The sequence below is a fragment of the Grammomys surdaster genome, unplaced genomic scaffold (genome assembly GCF_004785775.1).
Source record: "Grammomys surdaster isolate TR1022 unplaced genomic scaffold, NIH_TR_1.0 193, whole genome shotgun sequence".
Classification (NCBI taxonomy): domain Eukaryota; kingdom Metazoa; phylum Chordata; class Mammalia; order Rodentia; family Muridae; genus Grammomys; species Grammomys surdaster.
Genome location: NW_021604638.1, coordinates 8956956 through 8977756, shown reverse-complemented (window position 1 = coordinate 8977756; position 20801 = coordinate 8956956). Strand labels below are relative to the sequence as shown.

At 50.1% G+C, this 20801-nt stretch overlaps 1 protein-coding gene across 12 annotated transcripts in view; it reads right to left on the bottom strand.

Moving 5' to 3' along the window:
* The window catches only part of Zmynd8 (zinc finger MYND-type containing 8), a 101037-nt gene that overhangs the window by 63684 nt on the left and 16552 nt on the right, over positions 1-20801 (bottom strand). For 10 of the 12 annotated variants that reach the window (XM_028769634.1, XM_028769643.1, XM_028769637.1 and 7 more), the window contains one exon: positions 2437-2585. In XM_028769634.1, the coding sequence (XP_028625467.1) occupies positions 2437-2585 (149 nt within the window). Of the gene's footprint in view, positions 1-2436; positions 2586-9858; positions 9989-20801 lie in introns of those variants that run through there. The other 2 variants (XM_028769636.1, XM_028769647.1) reach the window with 1 other exon arrangement.

Here is a 20801-nt window from a genome sequence, read left to right as displayed (position 1 = left end):
GACTCTCTCACCTTTGCCTATTGAGGCTAATCCACCTGTCAATCAACCCTAGATAGTGCTTATCCAAAGCCCCCTTGAAGATCGAACTGAAGCTCTAAGAGAAAGCCAGTAACCCACTCACACAGTGAGTGTCCCAGATGCTGGGAGCGAGGTCATGTGACCTGGTAGAGCTGGGTGCCTTCCAGGTCTTCTGCAATGGCTGCTCACGGCAGGTCCCCTGAGGCAAGCTGAGGTCCTGTGTCTTTTCAACCTTACCCGCTGTCCCCATACTCAATATCTTTTCTGAAGCCATGGCATCCCACCCTCTGTCAAACCCTGAGCAACAGCAGTGCAGGAGGACACTGACTTTTATCTGAGGCCCTCGGTAAGACAGGTGACAAACATGAAGTGACACAGGGTGACACATGGTGCCGGGTTACAAGCAACCATCATGAGTAGGAGACTGACGTGGTTACTGAAATGGATGAGTTTGAAGACTGGTATAAAACTAGGCCTTGCTAGGTAGATAGCCCAGGTTAGCCACTAACTCACTGTGAAGCCTAGGTTATCCTCTAATTTATGAAGCCTTGAACTTTGATACTCAGTAGCCTCAGCTTCCCAAGTACTGGGATGGCAGGTGTAGGCACTCACGACTTGGCTCAAAAACTGCCTTAATATGCAGTTAACGAAGGGAAGAAAGAAAATGTTCACACAGACCCACTAACAGAAAGACAGCCAGTTCTCAGACACTCACGGACATGCGCTTTCGAGCTCACATTCCTGTGGAGGCCAGAGAAGACCTTGACAATCTCAGCTCATCCTCAGGAGGGCCCTCCACTTCCTTTTACTGGCCTGGAACTCAGTGGCCTGGCTCACCAATTAGCCCCAGGGATCCTCCTGTGGCCACCTCCCCAGGGCTAGGATTGCAAGCCAACACTCTGGGCATTTTTACATAGGTCCCAGGGTTTCTCAAATTCAGGTCAGGCCCTCATACCTGCAAGGCGAGCGCTTTACAGACAGAGCCACACCCATAACCCCCAGTGTTTCTTTTTGAGTCTTTATTCCTATGGGCTATGAAGGCTCTCAGGTGGCAGGGGCCAGATGTCACCAGCAAGACAAGCAAAGCTAACCCCACTTGCCCTGAGACCCAGAGGAGGGAACACCTCTGTGCTTCCCTTTACACAGAGGCAGTTACAACCCCTCTCAACTAGACCTGTGCCATCTAACATGTGGCCATGGGCAGCCATTTGACTTTAAATTAGATGAAATGAAAAACTCAGTTCCAAGTAATTCTCACCCAAGAAAAGCCATGCATGGCTATGACTACCATGGCAGACGGTGTGGATCGATAATGCTTTTTTAGATATTGAGGGGTTTTATTGTGGGGAGAGACTAAAATTATTAGAGCCAGAGTCCAAGGCCACCCAAGGTTACATATGAGTCTCTGAAACAAAAAGAAAAGGTTGCTACAGCCCGGCGTCCTTTCCAAATTCAGTCACCGATGTTTGCATCATCCGTCAATGAATGGTGCTGAGTTAACACTCACAACAGCCCTGTGGACTGGGCAGTTACCACAATCCTCATCTTGTGACTGAGGAAGCTAGCAGCACACAAGAGGTTAACTTGCTCGAAGCCAGAGACAGTACTGGCCACTCACTATATAATTTCAAGAGTGGAAACAGATTTGTGTTCAGAAACATATGCGTGAGGCGTCAGGCCTTTAACCATTGCGAGACCTCTGCCCATAAAACCAGCAACCTTGCTCCCTCCAACCCTCGCTCCCTGGAGCCCACTCCGGCACTTGATAAAGCACAGAACGGATGAAGTAACCGTCACCAAAGGTTGACAAGGTTGACAAGGCCAGAACTCACAGTCACAGAGGGGACAGACACCCTACCCAGTCCATTCATGGGCCTCTAGTCAGCTCACATCCAAAGACTACCTACCCTGCACCAGAGAAAGTAAAGCTAGAATATTCTTTAAGAAAAAAAAAATCCTTTTCAATATTTCTGACAGCATCGGCTGCCAGGTAGGCGGGTCTGTGCGCAGAGAGAAGGGACAGTGGCCCATGACCAAAGCCCATGACCAAAGCTGACTCAGTGACTCTCCCCACTGACCTTCATTTTACAGATGAGAAAATAGTCTCAGCCACATAATCCTCCCACTCCCCCTCAGGCAGATGTCTTAGCCCAAGAGGGAGGAAAACCCTGAGACCACCAATAACTAACCCAAGGACCACCCCAAACCCCGGTATCTGGCATACAGCTCTGTCCTCTATCCTCAAAACAGACCTGAAACCCCGCTGAAAATTTTTGCACAGCCCCTTCTGAGCTGCCTTTTATGTAAATGGCAGGTAGTGCCAGGCAGCCTGCTACAGCAATGCCAAAACCCAAGCTACGCCCTGCCGCCTGGCCTCCATCCCACGGGTGCAGAGGCCGCTCGCAGCAGCTTGTTTACCTGCTCCTTATTGCTACTGTTCAGTAAGCCGGGTTTCTTTTTCTTTTTAATGGGGCTTGTAGACGAGTCTTGGGGTGAATGGCCATTGGAGGAATGTGGAGGGCTGGGGAACTTCCGTTTCTGGGCCGTTTTCTCCGTAGGGCCAGGATCTGAAAGAGACACAAAGGACCATGTTTGCAAAGCTCTCAAGGAGGCCTGGATCATTTAATGAGGGTGTGCAGGTGACAGCGTCACTGTGGCTCTGTTCCCAAACTCTGAGTGACAGGTCTATACTTCCCTTCCTAGAATCTATCTGTCTCTTCCTTCAGGACACTGAGTCTTTCTCTTCAGCCTACAAAACATCTGTGTAAACTCTGATCTCGGTGCCAACTACACAAAAAGAGAAACCTCAAACCACCTAGATTTTTGGCTTCTCTTTAAAAACAAACAAAAATAAAAACAACAACAAAACAGACCAAGGCCCACAGGCCTTGACATCTGTGTAGCAATCTCCTACCAGTACATGGGAAGCTATCACCTACTTTTTAAAACAAAACAACCCTTACCACAGTCTTGGCGATAAGGCCATGACCACAATTTGAATGTGAGAAATCCCCCCATGGGCTCGTATATTTCAATGAGTGGCCACCAGCTGGTGACACTATCGTGGGAGCTATGGTATTTTAAGGAAATGGGTCACTAGGAGTGGACTTTGACATTTTTAAGCCAGGCCCTGTTTCCTGTCCAGTTTCTACCTCCTGTCCGGGAGCCATGTCTATGAGGAGCCCAACTGCCCACTCCCGCCATCACAGATAGTGCCACCTACCACCAGGCCTCCTAAGATGGTAGACTACATCCCCTCAAGATGGAAGCCAAAATAAACCTTACCTTCCTTAGGTTCTTGTCACGGATTTGGTCATAGCAACAAGAAAATAACAGATCCAGTTACTAGAAGTGGTCACACAAGCAAGGGTGTCTCTGACACCCAAGAAACACATCTCCACACCCTGCCCAAGAACAAAATCAAGACACCCCAAGACTTTAAGGAAAGAGGCCCCAGCACTCATTCCCATTCAGTTGGCTAAGAGTAGGGCGAGGCCCTCCCACAGGAACATTCTCATGCCCCACCCACACCCTACTGAGACCCTCACCCAAAGGCATCAGACAAAGAACACGTACCAACTCCCTCCATAACGGCACCACCCGCCCCTGTCATTTGCCCTTGGTTTTATATTCCCACCGCCCCACTACCATCCACCTGTTCGCCTGTAAGACCTACAGTTTCTTCATGCCCAACGGTGGGCTCATTGGCTTAGGGACAAGGGTACAACCTGGTGCAGCTCACACCCTGAGGAACTGAGGCCAGAGAAGCAGGAAAGGGCACCAGGAGCCTACAGGGCATCACCAGACGGTCTGCTTCAACTTTACCCTTCACTACCATGACAGGAACCTCAGTGACCACAAACAGAAGTGGCTGAATGCATGGCGGCCATACAACAGAACACTCTCTGGCCATTAAGAATGCTGAGTGCAAGCCAGGCAGTGGTGGCACACGCCTTTGTACTTGGGAGGCAGAGACAGGCTGATTTCTGAGTTTGAGGCCAGCCTGGTCTACAGAGTGAGTTCCAGGACAGCCAGGGCTACACAGAGAAACCCTGTCTCGGGAAAAAAAAAAAAAAACATAAAAAACAAAAAACAAAAAAAACCAAAACAACAAAAAAAAAAAAAAAAAAAAAGAATGCTGAGTGCAAACTGCAGGGATGGCTCAGCAGTTAAGAGCTGTGGCTCTTCCAGGGGACCTGGGTTCAATTCCCAGCGCCTGCATGGTGGCTCTAACCATCTGTAACACCAGTTCCAGGGGATCCAATGCCTTCTGGTCTCTGTAGGCACTGCACGTACATGATGCACCTACACACATACAGGCAAAACCCTTGTACACACTTTAAAATCAAGAAGAATACTCCGCACAGCCAGGAGGCAGGGGCAGGGGCAGGGGCAGGGGCAGGGGCAGGGGCATCTCCATGACTTCGAGGACATAGTGAATTCTGGGTCGGGGAAACACTGTCTCAAAATGAAGAACATTGCAGTTAGTGAACGGATAAATCCATAACATGCTTGCCGTGCAAGTGGAAGGATCCGAGTCCAGAAATCATGTAAATTAGATAGCCATGGTTGCCTGAATCTGTAATCCCTGCATTCCTTCAGCAAGGTGCAAGACAGACAGGGGAATCTCCAGAAGCACATGGGACAGTTAGACTACTGTATACAAGGAGAACAAGAGACTCTCAAAGGAGAGAGAACTGACACCCAAGGCTGTCCTGCCCTCATCACATGTCACACACACACACACACACACACACACACACACACGCGCGCGCCGCGCGCACACACACAAACCATGGGTAAGAAAGACAGCTGTGTTCACAGGCACTTGTAATCGCAGCACTTCCAAGAGACTGAAGCAGAGTTGCTGTGAGTTCCAGGCCAGGCTAGGTAACAGAGTGCCACACAACCTCTACCCCTCCCCCACAGAAAGAGGGATGAGGTAATGCTGAGGGCACCATTTAGTGGCAGAGCACTTGCCTGCCAGGCACAGGCTCCAGGTCCCATCCCCAACACTAAGAGCATCTCTCCAAGGACTCATGGATGACAATCTCTACACAAGCTCAGGGTCCCATCACCAAGAGTATCTATCTCTCCATGGACCCCTGTATGACAATTTCCAGCCTGGGTCCAGTTACAAAAACAACATATCTAGTGCCTCCAGGAGACGGCGTCACACCCCATCCCCAAAAGGACGCAATCCAGCATGTAAACACTCAGAATACTCCAGGGGGAACAACAACGTCCAGCTAGGTTCCTCGGGGGAGTGGGTGGGCGTCTCAGGATGCCCTAAGGAGGGCCTGCAGAAGGGATTATGTATCAATTCATACCCTGGTGTACTACAGTCGTCATGTATTTGGATGACTTTATCAAAGTAAGGGAAATGAAAGGGATTTAGAAGGCTCGATTGCACATGAAAGGCAGCAGGTGCGGGCAAAGCCAATAATGAGTAAAGGAGGGTGGGACCCCAGATAGATGTCACAGAGGGATAAAGTGGGGGCTGGGCTGCTGTGGGCCTAGAGGCCTAAGGAAGGAGCTTGGGGTTTGTTCTACGTGCAGCTGATACATTCAAGTGTCTAAGTGTCTAATATACTTAATGCAGGTGACTTGGGGGCTCACACGCGTGCGTCTCAAAAGAAACAATACTTTGGCCAGTCCAAAACAAGAGGATCTGACCAGGCCGTACATACAAAATCTCTGCTAGTGGTTGGGTTTAGAGACGGTTCCCCAGTGGGAGACAAGGGGTAGTTTCTAGGGTACCTCAAGATTTCTTAGCTGGCTTTGTAAATACCTCAGTTCTCAAACTGAGGTATTTTGTTCTCAAGACTCCTAAGGACTGTGGCACTAAGAACCAGCCCATCAGGAAGGGGATAGGGCACTGTGGACTAGAGCAGGGCAGCTTCGAAGCCAAGCTGAGATCTTGGCATCTTGATCCTGGATCCTTCCTGCTCAGAACCCCCGTGGGGGCTATGGTTCCTATGACCGGCAGTACCTTAAAATATGTGTTCGTGTGCACACACACAGGCAAATTATTAGGCCTCACCTGGAATCCAGACTCAGCAGCTCTCAAGATTAGCTGGTATTTGTGGGTTAGAGATGCTACAGGGTACAATATGCTTGAGAGGGTGGGGCGGGGGTCTGAGACTCCACTAGGTTGGGCTGCTATAAAACCCCATGACTGGCTGAAAGCACTTCTAGCAAGCCTCTTGCCTCTCAGGGCCTCATCTGCCATTTGGGAAAGAGGGAAACGGGAGCCAGGAATCCTTGCCTGGCTTCACATAAACACCTCCAGGATCCAGGAAGTACATGCCACTCACTCGCTCTGTACACAGACACCGTTTCCTGGATTGGGGGTTGGGGGAAGGGGTCGCAAAATCCACCTTCTTCGAGTTGTCCTAAGGCATTGGGTCCAGATAAAGACATTTGCTGCGAGGCATGGAACCCTGAGCTATATCCCAGGGGACCACAAGGAAGGAGACCATCTCTTGGGGCTGTTTGCTGGGGCACCCATGTAAGCAGGAACTCCTGGGAAGAAGCTGGGTCCACAGTGACTGGTTGTAGTGTGGCAGCTCCACAGACTGCCTTATTATGGGCTAGCTCTAGACATTTCGGTGTTTCCCACCCTCCTCGGGGTCAGAACCAATAGCCTGTGACCAACCAACAGGTAAAAACCTTTTGCAATCTTACTAACGTGGCAAACCACTAACTTCCACCAACCCCAAAGTAAGGAATGCCATCAGATAGCAGCTGAGACCTATAGGACAGCGCCCCATCTCTGTACCTGCCTCTTTGATGTTCCCACCAACTTACTCTAAATTGTCTTGATTTACGATGTTCTCTGTTCTGTAAAAGTACAAAAAAAAAAAAATGAAACTGCTTCTATATCAGAACATGGAATTTGGGGTAACCTAAATCTGTTCCGGGGCCATCCAAGTATGCACAGATGAATAGAAGGGAGATATCCACACGGCAGCTGAACTGTAAAAACCTTCCTTTGAACTTTAAAATATTTTCGGGGGGGGGGGGGCACCAGAAAAGGAATATAGTCGTGAGCGATCTATCTACAAGGGAGTTTTGTCCTAACCTGTTAGGTTCTCATGGCTACCCAGGTCAGAGTATTCCAAGCTTTGTCTCAGGAAAACAAAAACTGGGCATGGTGGCACACACCTCTGATCCGGGTACTCAAAAAAGTTGCAGAGGCAGAACTCTGTGAGTTCTGATCTACATAGGGCCGGCCAGGCATCAGAGCTACACAGTTAGAACTTGTCTCAAATCACCTCAGCTCTATCTGCTGTACAAACACATGGACTCTCCCTGGAGCCTATGGAGGTTTAACCAATGCATCTAAGCTACATTTCAGTAGCACCCAAAGGCTTTCCACAAAGACTCTTAGCAAAAAAACTTGGGAGATGGGGCTGAATTCATCATTCCTCAGAATACTGAAGGGCAGGTCAGCCCTACTGCTTAAACCCCTCCCTGTTCCATCAGGAACCCAGCATCCGGTGACTGTACAAGATGGGAAGAAACTCAGCTGTCGTCATGGTAATGAAGTCACCATAAGGACCTCTTCCAGAAAGCTGAGTCAGATTTTTACTTCTCTGATGATCTGATTCTGATGAGGGTACATTGCTAAGCACATCTCATGTATAAATCTGGAGTAATGACAAATCCGCCACCAGCTGTCTCACTGAGAAATGGTTCATCTAAGGGGGATTGGTTTTTTCCCTCTTGCACCTTCTCTGGACTAGCAGGACGCCATTTGCTGGCCCTTCACCAACTTCCTGCCTCCGATCCACCCCCTCAAAATGAGTCTGGCTCTGAATGTGTTAACCTGGGTGAGGGAACAGGCCTGCTTTGTGGAGATGGCACAGTGACTCAGGAACACAGCCTGGAGTGGAGCAGGCAGCAAAAGCTTCCCCTCTTTGTGACATTTCCCTGAAGACAGTAAGAGGCCTCCTGGGTATTAAGAGCTAAGCATGTGATGTAAGCCTTCCAGAGCCTGTGTCTCAGGAATCACCAGAAATAGCCAGGCTCAGCAGTTCCTGCGTGTCCTTTGACATAAGGAACAGCTCACTTCGAGAAAACCTGGCTACAAGCAAGAACCTGTTCAAACTACAAATAGATTTCCTACTTGCCCAACATGGTGTAGCCATAACCAAGTCAGGATTTGAACCCAAGGAAACAGAGTGGCTCCAAACCAGATATTCTTAAGTACTACAGGACAAGGCCTTTGCACCAGAGGGGTGCAGCCTCCATCTAGGGATGGAAGGAGGGCTGTTGATTGGCATCCATGCCTCTAGCATTCATCCATTCCCTTTTGCTTTTCAACTGCAGTGGAGGGCTGAGGGATGGAGGGAGGGACCACCCCAACAGAGCCTCGAGGTCCGCAATGCTATCCCCTCACAGGTGGTCTCTGGGAGCACCGACCCCCCCACCCCACCTTCTCAGGCCGTGTGGGATCCTAACTTACACTATGGGACTAGAGACTACTGAGCCCTACCCTACAGCCAAACATCACATCTCCACCGAGGCCTAACCAACCACACTGTACCAGACACCACCCACGCTCACATCCACACCCTGAGCCTGAGTCAGAGCAACCCCCAGCCCTCCAGGGTCTGCACAGTGACACACTTCATAGGGAGCTGGTTTTCCCTGGGGAAAGGGGCTGCGGCTTAAAAACTGGGTGCTTTGTGTGTTTTTGTGGGTGTCGAATTTCCGTAATGATGCAGCCGGCGGCGTGCCCAGGTGCAAAGACCAGTGGGACAGAGGCCGACAACACATGGCTGGTCCCATGCCAATAAACTTTCTGAAAAAATGGTTTGTTTGTTTAAAAAAAAAAAAAGAGTTGGAGAGATGGCTCAGTAGTTAAGCACCCATTGCTCTTGCAGATAGAGGACCCAGGTTCAATTTCCAGCACCCACTCTTACCCAGTGTGTCAGCTCCACAGCCTCCGTGTCTTTTTTAAGAAACAGGGCCTCCCCTTCTGCCCCTTCTTCCTCTTCTCCCTCCTCCTCTCCCTTCACTACCCAGTCTAAAAGGAGCTAGCCTTCTTCCAAAGAGCATCCTAAATCAATCCCACGGGTTCAAAGTAATGAAAAATGTTGGCCTCCATCAAGTGGAAAGCAAAATGGATCCTGTACGTGACTTCAATCACTCCGCACACACTGGAGAGAGCCTGGACCCCGCAGAGGCCTCTGGGTCTGGAACAGCTGGGGCACGCCGAGTGCCCGCATAGGCAGAACTCCCAGAAACTACCAGCCTCAACGCTGCCTACTTCAAAGGGGGACCACCCGTGGCCAGCTCTCCCAGAAGTGGCAAAGCTAAGCCTCTGGTTAATCATTTCCAAAGGGATTCTGAAGACATAGAACAGGTACCCAAAAGAGCCTCCCTCCCCAGGAATCCCTGGCACTCCCCACTGGGTAATTACATCATAAAGACACAAAAGCCCAGAACTTCCTCCTGGCAAAAAGCAGAAAGCAGATGCAAAGATGGGGGCTGGGGTAATACTGTCCCTCTAGCAAAGACTGTCGAGGGAAGCTGGACCCAGTGCGCGGTAAGAACTCCCTGCATGACCCCAGCTCTCATAAGGAACACGGCTTAGGCCCTCAAAGAGCCCCTGACCAGGCTGTACCAGCATGGCCTGTATAGGCCTGCCAGGCCTGGAGCCAATGGCAGCTAGCCTCTGCAGGAAGCAGGCCTAGCAGCTTCTCACCCAGAATCAGGAAGTGCGTGGAAGAGGGAGAGAGGTCACACTCAGCTTGGGAGAAAATGTCCCTTCCCCTGGAGGCTCCCACACCAGCAAGTGAGGACCAGATGGCACGGGGGGTGGGCACTTACCTGCCATAGAGACAGCTTGGCCGCTTAGAGAGTCTGGTTCCTCTGTTCCAAAAGAGGACAGTAGCAAGCTCCCGGCGGCAGACATTCCTGCTTCCGGCTGCTCGGCGGCCTCTCCCAGGGGGAGGAGGAAGCAGAAAGCACAAGCTCGGAGTCACCACTTACCAGGCCAGCTCTGGTCTTAGACTCATTAGATAGCCCAACAGCACAAGGACACCTTTGCAATAGGCCAGGAAGAGCCCGTCCACGGGCCTTGGATGTAATTCATCACCCCTGACTGCAGTGTGTGGCCGTGCAGGACGTCATCCATGCACGGCGCTCAAGAGCTATTTATTTATTATGGTAGACTCGGATAAATACATACAAACCGAATAAATACATACAACCGCTGTGGTTCTGAGGACGTGGCGTCGGTGGGAGAAGGGAGGTGATTTGCATCTTGAACATGTTCTCAATATTTTTTTTTAATTAGGTATTTCCAACTCCCTTTAGTTGTGACACTCTCTCAGCCATGAAGAAAGCCTGCGGATATGTCCCTACGGTGCCCTCCGCCGTCTCCAGGCACTGAATCAATATGTAAAATGCAAACCACCAAAAAGACCGAGCAGGGCAGAAATGACTATTAGCTAGGAAAAGAGGCAGACAAATTGTGTCCAGCCCTCAACCACCAGACGACTGGCTGTACCCTGGGCCTTCCTCATCTTCAGCTGCAGGAAGGACACTGAGCCTTTCCCAGTCTCTTTCCAATAATAGGAGAGGCAGAGTCAGTGCTGCACCCCACCCAGGCCCCCTAGCCCAAACGCTCTAGCATGGGTGTCTAGCTAGGTCCTTCCTTTGGAACCCACCCAACACTGCTGGCTCCGGAACAGGTCCTGGGGTTGATACCAAGCACATTCATCCCACCCCAGAACTGGCCCCTGCCTGTGGCTTGCAGGCTGCGGAGGGGGGAGGGGCTGCAGCAACGGAGAGGCCTATTCAAAGGATCAGATGAAGGAAGGGCGGCTGTGAACCAGGCCATGCTCCTCCCCACAAGCACAAGGTGGTTCAGGCTCCAAAAGTCACCCTAATGAGGATAAGGAAAATGCCAGAAAACAAGGGAGAAGGGACAGGCCCTGCAGGCAGCTCGCCATGCTCTTCTGGGCAAGCTATCTTAGCCGCAGAATGTCACGCAGATTACCCTGGTGAGAGGGATGTTTGAGGTCCCTAGAGCTCCTTGGGTGTGAGAGGGCCCTGCAGCATGGCTTACAGCAGCCAAACACAGAAGCAGCAGAAAGATGCAGCCAGACAATGGAATCCCATGGGTTAGGGCATGCAGAAAATCCTACGGAGAGGTCGGGAATTGAACAGAGTACAAAACGGGGGAATCACAGGGACCCCAAGTTTGCAGCCTGGAAAGACACTTAAAAAACCAGGAAACAGATTCCTCTTTCTAATGCCAGTCACACACACATTTAGCTAACTGCTTGTGTGTGTGTGTGTGTGTGTGTGTGTGTGTGTGTGTGAATCTCGTTTGCTGCTGTGTATGCCAAGCTGCCTTAGCTTCAAAGCTTCAGGGTTTTCCCTCTTCCCAGCCCCCACTCCCCTCTCCCAGCAGGGACGCTGAGGTCACAACCTCACCCTCCCACAAACACCTCCAGCATTATAGGAGATCTGGGGATCCAAATTCATGTCTCCCACCTGTGGGACACTTTACCCATCGTCCCAGCCTTTGAAATATTATTTTAGGGGCTACAGGGACTATGGTGAGTGTACAGGTCACTCCACCCTTGTGATAGGAATGACCACATTTGTACCCTCAGCACGGAATACAAGGAGTCACTAAGGGCAAGGCCCACCACCAAGTCGGTGCCATTCTCAAGGAACTCAGGGGTCCAGGACAGTGTGAGGCAGTTCCCAGGGTAGACCTGACAGAGTCTAGAGGCATTTTTGTTTCCACAAAGGGTCAAGGACGCTCAGGAACGTGGGAGATGCAGCATCCTTCAAGACGGAGGGAGTGGACTCAAAACATGCCGAGGCTATAAAGCCTCAGTATCTAGAAACTTCCAGTGAACTACCTGGCAGCTGCCCATGAGTCAAGACACCAATCCTCAGCAGCTAGTGGATTTACTGGTAAGGCACTTGCTGGGCATGTAGACAACCAGGAAAAGGAAGGCCCTGCTCTCTGAGGAGTGCAGCCAGAGACACATGATGGTAGCAACAGCCACTGAACACTTATCATCTGGGAGGTCCTGCTGTCAGAAAGCAGGCTCTGCGCATGCCCATTTTATAGATATGGTAACTGAGGCCTGGGAGACAAACTGACTAGTAAACCCAGATACCTCAGAGACTGACAGAGGAAGGATTTAAAAATAAATAAATAAATAAATAAATAAATAAAAGGTAGACAGGAGAAAGATCAGGGGTTGTAGATACAGGCTGGAGAGAGAACAGGACTAAGGAGTGACTTCTCTATTTCTTCCTCAAAGTAAGCTCATTTTAGTCCAAGGCTGGTTTTTAAAAATAATTTGTTTATATTATGTTGGAGGGTGCACATACAAGCCTGGCACAGACTAAGGCCAGGAGAGGATATTAGATCCCTTAGAACTGGAGTTACAGATGGTTGTAGACTACCATGTGGGTGCTGGGAATCAAACCCATGTCCTCTGTAAGAGCAGCTAGTGCTCTTATCCACTGAGCCACCTCTCCAGCCCCCAATGTCACAGGTATTATTTAGGAAAGGCTACTTTCAGAATTCCTCCAAAGCCAGAATATAATTCAGGGGTAGGGCTCACACAGTTCAATCCAGGGAAGGAAGGGAGGGAGGGACACAAGAATTGAGGTTGGGACAAGTTTCTGTAATTGCAGCTCATCCCGGCAGGTGCCACTCTAAACCCTTCCTGCCCAGGCCGAGCCTGGCTACCTAGATTCTGTATGCCACTGGCAGTAGCTACAAGAGGAAAGCCATGCTTGGACCACACACGCTGCCATAGCTCTTCAGGGTGTGCAGGCTCTGCCATCTAGTACAGCTCTGAATCCAAGGGCTGGGTAAGTTGAGCAAGTTGCTTGGTCTCTCTGTCCTGGTGGGTTCTGCTCAGCTATTAGCAACATGTGTGCTGACACAGTGAACCACTGAGAGGACCATGAGTCATTCCTGTCACTCCCCTAACCCCTCCCCAGAGACAGACAAGGGAAAGACTCCGAGAGACCTCAAATCAGGTTCTCCAAAACTTGCTGTGCCCAGACCATGGCCTGCAACAGCATACCTGTCTGGTAAAACCTCTCTGGCTGATACTGTTCACCAAAGCCCCTGCCTGCTCAGGACTTGATTCCTAGCCAGACCGAACTTCTATCATCCCAGGCCCACCCTTCCCGCTCTTCCTCAGACAGTGCTCCTCTGAATGTGTGCTCCTCTGAAGGCACGGGAGGCTCTGGAGAACAGGCTAGAGAGAAGTCCTACCTCAGGGAGCTCCTCTCTGAGCTTCAGACTTCTAAATACTCATTCAGAATGCTAAACCTAAATCCAGAATGGCGGCTCACACCTGTGACCCCAGCACTCAGGAGGCTGAGGCAGGGGGATCTTCATTAAAATAAGGCCACGGGCAACAGAAAGTTCTAGGCTACCTAAGGGCTGCAGAGCGACAGTCGTCATCCCTACCCCATGCCATGATGAGGTATGCTCAGCTCTGCTCGTCCAATCCCCTCACAGCCTCCATGACACAATGAGGTAAGCGCAACTCTGCTCGTCCAATCCCCGCACAGCCCCATGACGTAACGAGGGATGTTTGGCTCTAGTTGTCCAATCCCTGCACAGCCCCATGCCATGATGAGGGAGGCTCAGCTCGGCTCATCCAATCCCCTCACAGCCCGATGGTAAGCTCAGTTCTGCTCATCCAATCCCCTCACTGTATAACCTCCTCCTTCCGGTTAGTCAATCAAGCTTCCTTTGCACTTAGCTCGCCCCTTCCTCCATCTACAAAGTTCTGTAGCCAATCTCCTCCACAGTAGTTAACGTCAGCCTTTGGCTCGAATGTCACCTCCCAGTGGGCTTTCCCTGACACCCCAGCCTCAAGTTGTGGGCTGTTTGTTCTCCATGACTCATACCTGAGGATTGTCAGACACCCTCTGTGGCTCACTTCATCAGCCTCAGTGTGTCACCTCCAGAACATGAGCTCAGTCTTAGCGACTCAGTATGGCTGCCTTGCAGTATAGTGGCCCAGTGCTGGGCACACAGCCTGGCCGACAGGAACCTGCAAGATGCATGCCTGACTGATTGGGTGCAGTGACATGTCGGGGTGGATAAAGAAACTCTGAGATAGGCCTGAAGGGTAGCTCAGTGGCGAGAGCACTGGCTGCTCTCCCAGAAGACCTAAGTTCAGTTCCCAACATCCATACTGCTGCTCCAGGGGATGTGACTCCCCCGGCCTCTACAGCATCCCCACTCACATTCTCATACCCACATGCAGACACCCCACACATGCACACATAATTTAAAATAATAAAAATAAATCTTTAAAAATTTTTATTTTTGGCCAGGCGGTGGTAGCGCACGCCTTTAATCCCAGCACTTGGGAGGCAGAGGCAGGCGGATTTCTGAGTTCGAGGCCAGCCTGGTCTACAGAGTGAGTTCCAGGACAGCCAGGACTACACAGAGAAACCCTGTCTCGAAAAAAAACATATATATATATATTTGGTTGGTTGGTTGGTTTCTTTCTTGTTGTTTTCTAAGACAGGGTCTCACAGTGCAGTTCTGACTGGCCTGAAACTTGTTATATTATGTTATCCATAACAACATTGTTATGCCAGGCCTGCCTCTGACTCTCAAGTGCTAGAATGAAAAGTCTGGCTTGGGGGGGGGGGGACTTTTTTTTTTTATACAAATTGCTTTGAACTCATGATCCTCCTGCCTCAGCCATCATAATGCTGGGAACATCCTGTGTCAATCTGGTTTGAAAGACTGCAGAGAGGATGAGGGACTCCTGGTGGGTCAATAACAAGAATAACAATAACAATAACAATAATAATAATGGAGACCAGAGCTGCAGAGAGAGACCTAAGAGTCAGGGAGGATCCGGCCACATCAGGAGAAAGGAGGCTGAGGGCCTGCCTAGCCCATTTCACCCATAACTGGGTACTACTTTTAAAATGTTAGCAAAGCATCAAGCCTTCCCCGCTTGGAAAGACGACAAGAGGAAAAGACACTCTTCAAGACTCTTCAAATAACCGGAGCCTCAAGAAGATCTGACCAAGAAATCAGAAAGAAGCGTTCTACATTCCCTGTCATCCCTGACCAGGTGTCTCCATCTGAACCTCAGCACAGTGCTCCCTACCCCAGCACGGTGCTCCCTACCCCAGCACGGTGCTCCCCAGAGGCCACAGCATGGCAATACAGCCTTCAACAGCAATGGCAAATGTCCTGTACACTGTCTGCACCTCCTGGCCATCACTGACGTCACCCTATTTAGCCCTCATGCACTACACGTGGGGCTGGAGCTACTGAGGAAAGAAAGATGGTTTTCCTTATGTGACCCTTAACAGTCACACATAACTAGTAGCTGCCATTCCAGAGAGCTAGGCAGGCAGACAGGGATGCTTGAGAAAGTACCCACCCATCCCATGTGCCTGAGGCTCTCCATAACCATATCCAAGTCAGAGTGAGGGCAGGGGCATCAGATCTGCCTTTGAGTCCTCTCATCTGGCTTGGACATTCTCAATTTTGTAGCGTGCACACATTCGGATCAAAGCTAAATTCTTTTGGGATCCTTCAAGGGTAGCGCTGACTGTGGAGCCTATGGGAGTCTCCTCGTTTGTTTGGATTTGTTTATGTTCTGAGGTGTTTTTACTTGGAGTTGTTTCTACCACGCTGGGGATTGAACCTAGGACCCAGAATTCAACATCTACTCTACCACCAAGCCACACATCTCCTCCTGCTCACAAGACAGGTGTAGGTGTGTAGACGAAAGGTTGGAGAAACACATGTGGGAGATACACACACACACATACATACACACACACACACACACACACACACACACAGGGACAGACAGGACACACCTGGGTATCTGGAGATACGAGAGAGGGAAGGAGAAAGCAGTCCTCAGAGAACAGCATGGGAGAGTCACAAAGACGGTGACAGGAGCAGGTGACTGGACCTGCAGGCAGCTCGAGAGCAGGGACAAGTGCTCAGGAACACTGAGGAGGTGGGAGTTAGCACACAGGAAAAGCCCTTTAATCTGAGATGATCACAGAGCACTGGTGACCACTGGGAAAGAGAAGGGGCCATGTCAGAGAGCACCAGGACTCTGAGGAGCAGAGAGGCCGACCATTTCAGGGACAAATTATTGGAGCCTAGTAATTACTCCCAGGCCTAGATTTTGCTAGAGAAGAAGCCTCTCTCCCCACCCCAAAAGGCTACTTTTTTGCCTTTGCCTTCATGATCTAGGGCGGAAGTTCCGGCCATCAGACAAAGTCTGGCTCATTCTGCCTACTGTGCAGCAAAAGGCAGGATTCAGTCTCAACCAAGGCCTTAAACTGGAGGGAAGGGGGGGATGCAGGTGGGGTGCAGGGTGGGGGAGGGAGTGGAGGGGTGGGGTGGGGACACTATGACAGCTCAGCAGGAAAAGGCACAAGCCACCAAGCCTGAGTTCAATCCGTGACCCATAGGGTGGAAGGCAGGAACTACCAGCTCCCACAAGGCGGCTGCCCATGTGGGACTTTTCCCATGTGTGCACACACAAAATAAACAAACAAATATAATTCTTACAAGAAAAACAGAACCTGGAAGCGACAGAGGTTGGTATACACAAAAGCCCTACAGCCAGAAATGGCTCTCGAGGTAATTTGAAAGGTCAGCTGTGAATGAGGCAGAGAGAGGGGAGTAAGAGAGCAATGAACCCAGCAGGCCAGGCCAGGCCAGAGCTGAGGGTCTCAGGAACGTCCCCATCAGTAATAAGCAGGAAGGGTGGGAGGCAGTGCTAGAAGAATGTTTACCAGTACACACAAGACCATGGGCTAGACAGTTCCCAGCCCATAGCCCATACCCCACAGTTTTACTTTCAGGTCTGCACCCAGAAAAAAGAAACAGACACTCATGGACACAGAGTATGTATCTATCTCTCTGTGGTGTCTCTATGTCTCTGCCCCCCCCCTCACAGGAATACTCCAGGCAGCATCATAAGCAGGTATGACTCTGTGTCTTTCAACAAAGAGATGAACCAAGAGATTCACAGACAGCCTTTAGTTTTTCAGCTATTCGGGAGGCTGGGGCAAAAGGATCAGATGAACCCTCAGGTTGGGTTGGGAATGTAGCTCAGTAATAGTATTTGCTAACACACAGAAGGCCTCTCAGTACCACCACCAACACCACCACCCCACCCCACTCCCAAGCACTCCCACTCCCAAGACTGGGCTCTCTTGCCTCGGAGCACAAGTCTGTAAATCACAGGTACTCAGGAGACTAAGACAGCAGGATCCCAAGTCCGAAGCATACCTGGTATTCAAATGTTTAGGCTACAGATTCCACAAACCTTGAGAGCCCAACCTGAGCAACGAGACCCACCCCCAAATCCCAAACACTAGAAACACATAAACTGTAATTAAGAAAAAATAATTAAAGAGAAAAAAGCTACTGCCCCTGCAGCAAAATGAGGACACACAGAACCCTGGTCCAAACACTTGATCCGAACCACTCCAAAATCTGAACATCTTTGAGTGCTGATTCTAAATGGAATATTCCACACCCATTATCATGTCCTGGCTCACGGTCCATCCGAACAGAAGCCTTCTGCCAGGCATGCGGCTTACATCTATAACCCCAGCAGCATCCAGGCAGCGGAAGCTAAGGCTAAGTTAGGTTCAGTTCCAAGCCAGAGGGGATTCATGTTAAAGATGGCTTCAAAACTGACAGCATTGTCTGAGGACCTTTGTGCTCCACAAGGGATACGTGGAACACAAGACTGGAAGTCATCCTCAGAATACATCGATATGCATAATCCCAATTATTTAAAATCTGAAATCCAGAAGAGTCTTGGTTTCAAGACTTTGCAATGAGAGAGATTCAAACAGCAAGTATTATTTGGATGTGTGGCTGGTAAAGAGAGGCCCAGAAGTTGAAACAGGCCCTCCACCTGGTATGTTTGGTGTAAGATCTTTGGAGGAAGAAACAGCTCTTTTTAGGGTCGAAACACTTTGGGATGACAGTCTTACATTAATAAATAAACTTCACGTTACTCTGAGTGGGCCTTCAAACATGGGGCAGGTGAAGTTTCCCAGTGTCAACCACAGAGATCCACTGCTCAAGCCGGCTGATTTTAGTCAGTAAAATCCTTTCTAAACAACAGTGAGGATGTGAATTCAGATCAGCAACGCCCCTGTAAAAAGCAGGTTGTAATCTCCATGCTCATGAGACAAGGACACAGCAGGGTCGCACTTGCCAAGAAGAGGCAGCCAATCTCTAGTCTGAAAGCCATGATCAGAGCTTTAGCATTTGGGGATAATTTAGACCTGATTAGGGAGGAGAGTTCTCTCACACAGACTTGCCACTACACGCGGCAGGGCTGGCACTTCCTGGGATCTCAGAGATGTCAGAGTCAGGACCGTTTAAACTACCAGCATTTCTTGAAAGAAAACTTCACAGTGGCGCTTCTGTGGCTTAAAAGCACTGTGGGTTTGTTTTCTTAGAGATCCCTTGAAAATGACAGAAGGACTCTTACCTCACAGCCTTGCTCACATTCAATCTCTCTGTGAAAGTCTTAATTTACATACAACAGAGAAAGACAGAGGGCCCTGTGCTAATCAAGGTCTGGGACCACTTAGCAAATTGCTTTAACTGTGATTCTCCAGCATCCAGGCTTTGTAAACGGGTCCACAGGCAAGTCGCACAAAGAATGACAGTGTTTGGGATTTTAATTTGTTGGGCTTCCGCTACATCTGCGCCTGGTTTCCGAGGGGACCGTTCCCTTGCCGTGGTGACACAACGCAGACACCACACAGCTGCACACCACCATCCTGCCCACAAAGTGCACACACAGCAGGATCAAGATGCAAGCGGCCTGAACAAGGAGCCTCCATCCAGGGAGTGGAGTGAGCAGGCTGCTGCAGACGCCAGGTTTCTGGCCTCTGAGGCAGGGCCTTGTCTGACTCACGCAGTTATGGTCAAACTCCTGCAAGGAAGTGTGCTGTGACCAGCCTTGCACAGAGAATGCAAAATGACAGCCCTGGGCCATTTCTGTCCCCTTGATGTGACTTTCTGGGTTCATGCACCATCATTGAGAAACCGGTCTACACTGAGAAACATCTCTGCATCTCAATGAGCTACTGTGGCGAGAAAATAGCGGGCCCATCCCAGGAAACAGTGAGCCCAAATCCTGGCGCTGAGCAATGGGGTAGACCCCCACCCAACTATCAAAACCCCCTAGTGTCCCCATGCTGGCAGCCATTATCAGTATCCCTGCTGGCCCTGAAGGGATGGATATGACTCAGACATTTAAAGCAAAAGACAAAAACCTGGCCCCCTGAGCCCTACTTGGTCACTTCATTCATCTTCATAAGCCTCAGTTTCCTAGACTGTGAAATGGGAAAACACTCATCCCAGTGGTGAGCTAAAAACCACTGAGGTGAGAAGGAAATACTTCACGGCACCAGGTGAGACCTCAGGAGCCGCTCACTGTGCCAGCACTCCTGGTAGCCGGTGTGTGATTTATGCTCGAATGGCTTACAGAAAATTGTCACCCTCGGACACAAATGTCACCCTGGCATCTTGAAACCCTGAAGGCTTTGTCTCCTGAGAAGTGAGCGCTCTGGAAAATGTCAAGGATGATATAAAGGAGGCGACAGACTCGGGAACTACCCTATTAATAATAAGTGACTACACAGGAAGAGAGCTCTGATTGAAATTCAGAGAACCTAAAAGCCCTGCGGATGAGGTGTCGGAATAGGATTTGGGAATTCGAAGCTAGGCCGGGTAAAATGACTCCATGGGCGCCTTCACCCCACCCAACCTGAGTTCCTGAGTCCCACAGAGTGGGAGGAGAAAAAGTAACTACCCAAAGTTGTCCTCTGAGCCCCCCACACACACACACAAACACACACAAAATAGAACATGTACACATACACAATAAGTAAACACACCAGGGTTGGTGGTGTCTGCCTTTAATCTGACCCCCGCCAGAGGCCGAGTCAGGTGGATCTCTCTGATCAGCCTACTCTATGTATTGAGTTCCACGCCCAGAAGGGCTGCACACAAGGAGCCTATCTCCCAACAAAAATATAACAAAGAATTCCAAGCTAAGTATGTTGACACACGCTGTCTCAGCTACTCCCTTTAAGCCCTTAAGTTCAAGACCAGCCTGGGCAACATAAAAACATCTCAGCTCAAAGAAAGAAAACAGAACGTTAACACTTGGGGATCTGAGGCAGGTTTGAAGCCAGCTTGTGCTATCTATTAAGTTCTTGGGCTTTGGAAATAGCTCCGGAGATAAAGGTGCTTGCTGCTACGGCTGAGGACCAGAGTTCTATCTTTGGGCCTACATAGTTGAAGAAGCAGATAGACCTCACACAAAGTCTCCTCTGGCTTCCGTACATACATGGTGGCACAAAGACACCCACACACATACACCAAAATCAATGCAATAAAACAAAATGTCAGCTGGGGGGCTAGCTACAGAGCTGACCGGAAGGCTCAACGCCCTGGGTTCAATCAGTCGCCTCTCTACCAATTACTATCAGTTTCTGAGTTCCCAGTGCCAGCTGGACTTCATACAGCACCAAGCCCTGAATAAAAGACCTGAGCTTCTCCAGATGGCCCACCTCATCTCCGGAGGAATTTTCTCTTCCTTGTGGAGACAGCCAGGGTGGGTCCAAGTGTCTAGACAGCAACCAAAGGGCAGCCACATGACACATGGCCTGTACCCTATTGTTCCTGAGGAGACTGGTGAGCCATCCACACCCAACCAACAGCCTTCCTGCCATGA